The following is a 9,928-nucleotide window of genomic DNA, read 5'->3' on the forward strand; positions in this document are numbered from 1 at the left end:
TGTTATCCGGGTTCAAGACATAAGTTTCAGAGATGGGAACTAATAAAGCAATAGAGAACTGCAACAAAAGTTTAAGTTGCATGGATATAGTCAATCCAATCTTCTTTTCTTTGGGACGTGCATAGGAATAAAGCTACACTCAAGACTTTGTAGGCTCTGACCTTAGTAAGGTAAGTACTTTACCATGTATGTCGGTTACTAAATACCAAAATAGATGCTGTAGTACTGAAGTATTAAATCAAAAACTGTGTGTCATGATTAGGGGTACTAGCTGTAATGTATTATATATGAAAATGAAACATTATGTATGAATAGAAACAAGTACAGCAACTGATATCTACAAAATAAAGTCACAGTGGTACATTGAACAATATTAGGTTAACCAGACTCACTTAAAAATAGAAACTGGGATTGGATTCTCCTCTCACCCCATTTTACATGTCTTTACTTCCATTGGTTTCAGTAGAGTTATTCACAATTTATGCCATTGTGAGAGGAGAATCAAGCCTTGTGTGTTTAAAAGGAAACTGCAGACATGTTTCCCACCAGAGTGCAGGGGGAGATTTAAAAAAAAAACATAAGTATATGAACTGTGAAACCGACAGAGTACACAAGTGAAGCCAGAGAAAGAGGCTCTAGCTGGGAAAAACCTTACAGCTTATCCAGATATTTTTTGAAAACTTGGGCTTAGTATTAAGTCAGAAGCCCAGTTATGAAATTAGCATTAAAATAAAAATTTGGAAATAAGTATTACATTTTGTTAGTGATGTCTTCAGTGCATATTTTGCTGCAGTTATTCTATCAAATGAGGACTGGGCTATTTTCCTTGCAAAGACCACAAGATTTTCCATTCCTAGAAACTGGAATAGGAGGTCTGAAGTACTACTACTAGAAAATGGTGCCTGACAGCTGCACACACCCAAAGTAAAATAGAAGATTTTCCAAAATCCTTTCAGGATCAGACAACTAATACTATAGCAGTTTGAAGAAGCAACATTTATCCCTGGAATTCAAGTCTGACAGAGTATTCAAGTGATTTATAGATAGCAAAACCACTTTGTGGCTTAGACCTACTGGGAACCTGTGACACAACTGAAACTATAGCTTCATGATCATGTCTTTGGTTAGCAGCACCTGGTTAAAAAGCTCCTCTCGTGCCATCCTGGCAAGAGCCTCTTTTGTGCACTAGTACAGTCATTGTACTCATTTGTGCTGATTTGGGAAACTCACTTCAGTAAAAATAGAAAAGCCAGATGTTTTCAAACCAGCTCTGTGTCTCTGGTCACACTGTGTTAGCACAACTAAGGGATGGTGTACGGGAAATAGCTTAAGCATTTTACAGAGGAAGTATGGACTTACTTCACTGTGGTATCAGCACTACTGCAGTAATGCAAAATTAAAGTCATTCATAGCTCTTGTCATTGCTATAGAAAAAAGTTCAATACTAACTAACAAAATATTACTGTAACTACCTGTTTGGAGATACTCTTCCTCCACCTTCATCTGTGTGCATAACTTGTTTCACAGTTCACATACTTGTTTTTAAATCTCACCCCTTACACTAGTAGAAAGACAGGTCTGCAGTTTTCTTTTAACAACAGAAGTCCAGATTCTGTTCCATTCTTCCCACAATGGCATTAGGTATTGACTGATTAAGTGCACAGAATTGTATGAAAGAGGATGACTTCTACCACTGAGAAAAGAACCTCTATAATTAGAGATCTACCTGCTAGTTTTCATGAGAGCTCTTCTTTTAAAGCCTTTGGAAACAGACTAATGCTATCAGTGGGAAGATGGAAAGGGACCCAAGAACAAACATATATGCTCTTGAATATCTAACTTGAAATGTTTCCAGGTCAGTATTTAGATGCTGAACACTGACTACGTACCAAGGTAAAAACATCCTTAAGCGAACAGCAGCCCGATATCACCTTGGTTCCAAAAATAAGCCTATCCAGTACACCACAGGCTAAGAATTCCCATCATACTGCTGCCTTGTGACAGCATCATCCAAACGTCAGCTCCAGGATAATATGACATGCTTAGCATCAAACAGCTCAAGAAGGCTTATGAACAGCAACAGTAATACAAAGAGTGGGGTTCCCAATATGAGAAAGACATGGAGACATTAAAAACAAACCCACCAAAATTACAGCCTAAAAAGGGACAGATTCAGAACTAGAGTGAGCTCTTGAGTATCAGAGATTACATACAGAAATCTGAAAAGCAATAAATACGCAGCAATGAAACAGATACCTGCTTGTTATTGTGGTCACTTCATTTCAGTCAAATACCTGCTTTGCTCAAGTTCAATATATTTGCAGTTACTCTAAAAAACATAAGAGCTGGTCTTGCAAGCAATCACAATTTTACATAACAAGAAAGTCATACGTTAAGAAAGAAATTGGCTATTATCCTGAACTACGGAACTACAGTTTCATATCACCTGAAAATCCCCCAAAGATCGTCCAAGCAGATTGACTGTATGGAAGGTCAGGGGTGAGGCTCAGCATTCCCCAGATTTACAAATAGCTAAATAGACTATTTTTCAGCTCATTAACCTACCCAGCAGCATGTCCTTCATGGCAAGTGCCTCTCAGGACTACGCCTGGCTAACAGCATGGTTTTCCTGACAGAGAGTTGAAGCAGACACTCGCACAGCTCTTTGGCAGCCCATGTTTATATGCAACAATAACTGGAGCTCACTCTTACCATACTAACACCCTCCTCAAGCAAATGCAAGCTCTCCAGCTTCACCCTCAAACACGCCTCCCTTCTCCAGACCTTTTACAGGCCAGTTAACACCTCAGAGGTGACCAGCACTCTGGGATCAGGCTTCAGAGGAGACCTGCAGTGACATGACTGCTTGCTTTTTCAGGCAGGTCACATTTCTCTCATAAGCTAATGGTACTTCATAACAGCTACCTGCCGAAACCCAAACCAATCCTGAGTTGCTGAGAAGGCAGAACAAAGCTGGGCAACGTCCTGATAAGGCTGGAAGTAAGTACATTTCCAGCACCTCAACACAGAGGAGAGCCCAGTCTACTTTCTAAATGTTTGGCAGTGCTCAAAGACATTTGTTGGCTACTGGCCTGCCAATCTGCTTTGGCTTGTAAGTTCCTTTGCGCTCGCTTTATACAATAAATTTTGTTAAACATAAACATATCCTTTGTATATCATCTTCCCTTCCTCCATATGCACAGAACTAACTCATTTCAGTCCGAGGATAAGGGGAATTCAGTATTTATCACATAGATCCACCATGCTTTGCAAACAAGACAGAAGAATCTCATGATGAAGTTATCCCTATGATCTTCCTGATGAGGAAAGCATGAGAAAACAGTCCAAAGCTCTCAGAAAACCATATGTATACTTTTACAAAAGACATCTGCAATTCACCAGTGAGGTTCTAGACCCAACATCATTCATTTGGCAGTTTGTATATATAGACGCAAATATGCTTGGTTCAGACATTTCACTTTCATAAAATTCATTTTAAAGTATATTAATATCACATTTTGACTAGTCATCTCAGCATCTGAAGCTTGTATTTTTCTAAGAAAATACTGAATCCTGAGAAGATAACACTTTTCTGGATGTAGGTTAAAATAAAAGTAAAAATATATTAATCATATGCCTGCACATAGGTGTTTTATATACATATATATACACACACACACACACACACACTTTTGAACTTCTGGGTGATTAACACTTGAGCACAACGAGACATCTTTAGAAACCACCTTTGATGTAATGCACTAATTTTTAACATATCTGACAAGTCAGCTTTCACTGCAGTCAGACAAGTTGATTCATACTTGAAAGTTTTAAGGTGGCTTTCAATTTGTATCATGGTTACTATGCATCTGTATTGCTACAGGAATGGGCCATGGGTGAGGGCAGTGTCTGACTAGCCAATGTGCTCAGCTGGTTGAGCAAGAGTGACTGTGTGGCTAGGCACAGCCTCTTGCTGAGCTAGCACCATCTCTTTCACAGAAGGACTTCATTCATGAAAAGACTGTATGAGGGTAAGATGGATAAAGCTGAAGAAAAGACTGTATGAGGGTAAGATGGATACAGCTGAAGAACCAGTGCTTGTGTCAAGGAAAGCTTATATTGCTCCACTGAGGAACACTGCTATACAGCTCCTCAGAACACACATCTCATGTATTCTAATAGCCCTGTCACAGAAGATACATTTAAGGACTCAATTTCACAGCTCTTTCATTTCACAACTTTTTCATTTCAGTCACTTACAAAAGAATAGTGAGGTAGAAGACAGCTCCTATGGCACGACATGCAAGAACTCTACCATGCAGCACTATGTGAAGCCTATGTCGCTATATTTGTACAGAGCTTTTTTTTTTTTTAGAAGATCCTTCAAACACCTTCAGAAATAAAGATGTTTGAACAATGTAGATCGCCTTTAAAATAAATGTAAATGACTAGTATCACCTTGCTTTGAGAAAAAAACCTGACTTTTACTGTGTGCCATGATATTGACATGTGATGATTTTTAATCATGCTGGTTGCAATTACACAAATCAGTGATCAGTGAGAAGTCAGAGCTGTAGCTGTTCATACTACGTTGACACAAAGATTAGACACAGATTTGGCATGTTGCAGACACAGAAATTTAATTCTAAGATCATATAATACTAAGATTGGGGATACTTGATGCAAGATTAGAAGGCAACAAAGCTGAAAGGTAGTTATAAAAACATCACAGGAAACAAAATTTATTTCAAATAAAAGCAAAGCAATCATATTTCAGTATTTGGAAGGCATTTGAAAATGCTTTTTTGGCATGCCGCTGCTCCGTGAAGCCAATATTGTGTGTAACTGGAAACATTTCAAAAATCAGAATTGTTACTAAAGTCAAAGACTGTAATTGCAAGCTGTGGGATCTATGCTCAGATAAAAGAAGGGCAGCTGAATAAAGTTGTTATGCATGGAGTGTGCTTGTAGGTTTATATCTATAATATTTTTAATCAGCTTATGCCAACTGTAGAATTAGAAAGCAAGGGTGGGGGAAGAAAAGGAAAATGAAGGAGAGAGGCATATAAAGCAGAACAGCAAGAACTATTGGGTGCTATAAATCAATGTTTCAAACACAAATCTTAGACAGGAGTACATGACTTCAGTACAGAACAACTGAAACAACACAGTTCCAGCTTTTGTTGATGTGTAATCCACTGGAAATGAAAGGCCTGTCTGAGAGATTGTCTACCACAAGCTTACTAGCTAGAAAAAAACACTCTCAGCTTGATAGGTTCAAAATGATCTTGAAAAGCAGTCTTATGGTTACATCTGAGAACTTAAGAAGTTGGCGTTGTAGGCATAGATCCAAGAAAAGGTAAACGAGTTAGAAGCTGTCATTTAAAGATATTTTTAAAATATTAAAAATATTTTTATTGGCTCATACTTCTTGTCTCTGGGCACTTCACTCATCCTGCAGATTTAAACAAGAACCTCTTTGCACAAAAACAGGCTTGAGAAGTATCGTCGGTTCACGCTGAGTAGTCATTTGCTTATTCCATTTCTCTCGGAAACTAAAGTATAATGCACTTCATGCACAATATAAACAAAATAGAGAGACATGGGAAGAATTATTGCAGAACACTGAGAAATTTTCTTCAATAACTGGAAATGTCCTTTGATGATGAACTATCAGCTAAAGAATTGTTTCTGTAAAAACAATGTCGTTTTGGCAAACTGAAGTGATCTGATAGTCTATCTGGGTACTTCTGCCAGAAGTGTCATGACTTCAGTGTGCTATAACTTGTAAAACATGTTTCTTCCCGTCATTCTGCAGCCATAAGGTGGGAGGGGGAAAGAGGAGGGTTTGCAGTGTTGTATCTTTCCAAGCTGGTTCTTCCCATTATGCAACTCCTAATACAAACAATTTAAGCATACAAGTAAAAGCTACTCATTTCTATAAACATTTCCAGGAGCAGGACCTAAGTACATATTGCTTACAATGAGCATATACTAATGAACAGAGCTAACCTCAAGCTTACCTCTGTTTAAAAACAGTATAAACAGAAAACAGTGTTGGCCAAACTGAAGTTTAATCCTTAATACAGGAGGGTAACTGAAGATTGATATAAGCCACGTGGTCATTACGCATCCATCTCAATCAAGTATTCTTAATGCAATACCATACCATCAAACAATCCTCTCAGAAATCCTTACAAAGAGATCTTCTTGTTATAAAAATAAAACACAACTGTTACAGAGTATGTTCTTTTATAACCCTATAGACAACAGTAATGATCTTTTTACTTAGGACAACCTAGTGGTGAAAAACAGAAACAAAACACAGCTTGTTTGTTTGTTTTAAATGGACTCCACCACTGCACATATAATTAACTCTGGAATGCACAAGACATAGTATCCAAGCAAACAGAGCCTTTAAATGTAAGTGCAGCTCTTAATCTGCTTTGTTAGAAGTTCTGTAGAGCAACCATTGACAGTACATTATGCAAGATCCATATTACAAAGAAGGACTTTTAGACTAGGATACAAAGACTGGAACATTACAAAGGGTCAAAGCAATCTGCAAAGATAAAATACGAATCAATTCCATTCAAATTATTCCATAAAATGTAGACAGCAATTAGCATAGAAAAGTTTCACAGGAAAACAATGACAAAGTAAAAGCCATCTGATTTTCATATGCTAATTAATTAAATATGCCAAATTCATTTAATCTCTTATTGTAACCATAGGGGGAGACAGACCAAACTCAAAGTTCTGAAAAGCCAGGTCATTAGCATGCCAAGTCATTCTTCAGATCTCCCGCTTACATACAGATTTACATTCCCAACTTATTATATATGTAAGTAAAACCTGGCTTCCCTCCCTCCAATTTCTCCTTCTTTGGAAGACACTTGCTATTTCTACTCAACTACTCTAAATGTCTTATTAAATGTTATAATGAACTAGTTTGCTGGGGGGGGGGGGGGGGGGGGAGAGGATAGAAGCTGTTTTTCCAAAAGCCTAAGTTACATGTTTTAGTGTCCCTAAAATGTAGAATAAACTAGTCGAGAATGAGATTAAAAACATTCTTGCACATGTGCATGAAAATCCATGCATAGTTTGTAGCCTTTTGCTTTAAGTTCAGATGACATTTTCTAGCCATTTCTTGCCTTTCTAAACAAGAAAAGGATTCTGATGTTTATGTAAGGTTCTTCTTGCTTAAAAAAAACTTAAATTGAAACAAGATTTTTTTAAAAAACAATTACCTTCTTCAGAGTTATCATACTACAGGATATTAGGAAAAAACAGACTCCTGTTGCTTTTACTCACATCTGACTCCAATCTTAATAGTTTAGCTATTAACCCTGTAAGGTCCCCCACATACACACCTTGTCCAGTTTATGTTAAAATTTTTATATGACCGATCTGGGCTTACTCATTACAGAACCTTTTGTTATACAGAAAGAGAGCGGTTTCATGGACCTTGGTTTACAGGACGCAATTAACCATTTTGTTGTCAAGAACTGAACCAGGTTCTGCTGTGAGAAATGAGAATCTGTCACTGCACAAGAGCAACTGCTTTCCTTCTTTCCTCTACCCTTCATTCCCTTTCCAGACCTGCTCTGACGACTATTGGCTCAGTGACATTTTGGGATGAAAATCTGGCCAGTACAATACATCTGCGCTGTAAAGACATAATACAAATAACAATATTTCCTCCACTAGTTAACCAGAAGTGAAGGGGGGAAAGAACGTTCTGCTAGAAAATCTCAACAGTCACTCTGAGCTCGCCATAGCAAAACAGGCAGTTTAACCCAAGGATCACATTTACCAGCTAAATAACAACAACAGCGAACTTTCCTAGCAGTAACGCTAGCCATTTATTTTTGACACCTTTTAGGCTTTAACATGCAGGGAATATGCATTGTTAACTTTTAAATCCTCTGTATAAACATTTCTCAGGCAGCTTGTAGAACATCCCCCACCGTGTTTCCTGGCTCTCCGGCTGACGCATTTAGGAGCGGCGGTGCTGGGGGGGCGCTTTATTTGGCTTTCCCCAGCCGCCCTCGGGGCGCACGGGCAGATCCCCCCCGTCCCAGGCCAGACCCGCGGCCCGGCCCGCAACGCGGGCGGGCTGGACTCGGCCCGCCACCAAGATAAATGGTGGCTGCTGAAGTCTGAAGCCCCCCGGTGGGGACAAATATTGTTCGAGAAGAGGCTGAATATTCATCGCCCTTCCAGGCCTCTCTGAATTGAGGAGAGAGAAAGGAGAAGAGATACTTGGGCTGTGTCAGTGCCGCGTTTCGGCCGCCCCTCCCCGGCTGTCACGGCACGGCACCCCGCAGCCGCGCTCACACGACGCAGCCTGGGAGCAACCCGCACCGCGAGGGATGGCGACGCCGGGCCACCCCCGCCCCGACACCGGGCGCAGCCGCCTCGCAGGGGCCCGAGCACTGACACCCCGCCGGGGGCGGCGGCGGCGCGGAGGCTCCGCGGACGGAACCAGCTGCCTCCGGGCGGCTGAGCCCGCGCACCGGGCGTCGCCAGACCCAGCGGCTCGGCGCCCCAGGTCCGGCCGCTCCCCGCCCGCGTCCCGGCGCCTTAACGCCCCGCGGGGCGCCCGCCCCGGCGCCGCCAGCGGTTGATCCCCGCGCGCGCGGGGCCAGCGCCGCCGCCAGCCTCGCAGATGCCCCCCAGGGGCGGAGAGCGGAGCCGCCACTTACCCTCCCCGCAGCAGGGTGAGCCGCGGCGACGTACTCCCAGCGCGGGGGCGGCGGTGACAGCCCGCGAGGCAGGTATCCCCGGCCCCGCGCCGCGCTCCCCGCAGGACTCAGCGCGGGCCGGCGACGCTCATCGCCGCGGAGGCGACCCGCCGCCCAGCCGCCGCCCGCCCGCCCGCCCAGCAGGCAGCCTCCGTCGCCCAGCGCGCCCGCCCGCGAGTGGCCGAGCCTTGCGCCCGCTCCCCTCCCTAATGGGAGTCCGGCGCTCCGAGCCCGGGACAGCGACATGCGGGTTCCGCGGCGCCCATTGGCTGCCGCCGGCCGCACTCGCCAATCGCCGGCGGGCTGGGGCTGCCGGCAGCTCGCAAAACCCGGCGGGGCGGAGCAGCTGGGGCAGGGGCGGGGCAGCTGGCGCAGGGGCGGGGCGTGGGCGGTGGGCGGTGGGCGCCGCGCGCCGCGGCGGTTGGGCGACGGTTGGGAGGGGCGGGCGGCGGCGCGAGGGGGCCCGGCGGGCGAGCGGGAGGGGCGCTGCCCGGCGTCTGAAGTTCACCGAGGCAGGGCAAAAGTCCCGCGAGCACCCGTCGCCCCTCGTTCTGAGGCTTTTTTAACGATGCAGAAAGGTTGGAGACCAGGAAGAGGAAGAGGGAACCTCCCTCTTTCAATTTCCCGTGATCAAACAGAGCTCTGAAGCCAATTACTCTGCTCCTTGCCTCCAGCTCCTGCTGAGGGAGCGGAGAGGGAGAGTTAATTAAAAACTTTTTCCACTGATCTGTGCAGAGATGGGCGACGGAGCCTGCTCTGGGTGTGGGCCCTGTTTGTGTTAATGGGACAGAGATACGCGTCTGGCTCGGCCTGGGGCGCTGCTCGGGGAGGAAGGAGGTGTGGGGGGCGGCCGCCCTCGCCCTCGTGGCTGCGGCGAGGTGGCAGCTGCCAGGCCTCAAAAAAGCTCCGGAAACCTTGCGGGGTGGGCACTGCCAAAGCACAGCACCCCGGCATTAACATAAAGAAAATACAAAAGCAATGTCGTATTCATTAAAGGGATACTTAAGTAACTGGGCGTGCATTTAAATCTCATCCCTGATATTGTTAGTGCTTCTGGTATCTGTTTAAACCATTGAAATTCACAGTGGCAGCTCTTCTCACCTCATGCAGTTTAAGCAATAAAGATCGAGCTGCTGGTTCATGAGTTAATGATACCGCAAAAGAATGGTCTCGCAATATTA

General features: G+C 43.8%; 1 protein-coding gene across 2 annotated transcripts in view; it reads right to left on the reverse strand.

Annotated features, from left to right (window-relative positions):
* Positions 1-9,066, reverse strand: part of PRICKLE1 (prickle planar cell polarity protein 1) — a 73,975-nt gene extending 64,909 nt beyond the window's left edge. Inside the window, exon 1 of one of the 2 annotated variants that reach the window (XM_064507942.1) lies at positions 8,709-9,066. In XM_064507942.1, coding sequence (XP_064364012.1) covers positions 8,709-8,993 — 285 coding nt within the window. In that variant the 5' untranslated portion in view covers positions 8,994-9,066. The remainder of the gene's footprint in view (positions 1-8,708) is intronic. The other variant, XM_064507947.1, reaches the window with a different exon arrangement.
* Positions 9,067-9,928: the final 862 nt, after the last annotated feature.

Source organism: Dromaius novaehollandiae, chromosome 1 (assembly GCF_036370855.1).
Source record: "Dromaius novaehollandiae isolate bDroNov1 chromosome 1, bDroNov1.hap1, whole genome shotgun sequence".
NCBI lineage: Eukaryota > Metazoa > Chordata > Aves > Casuariiformes > Dromaiidae > Dromaius > Dromaius novaehollandiae.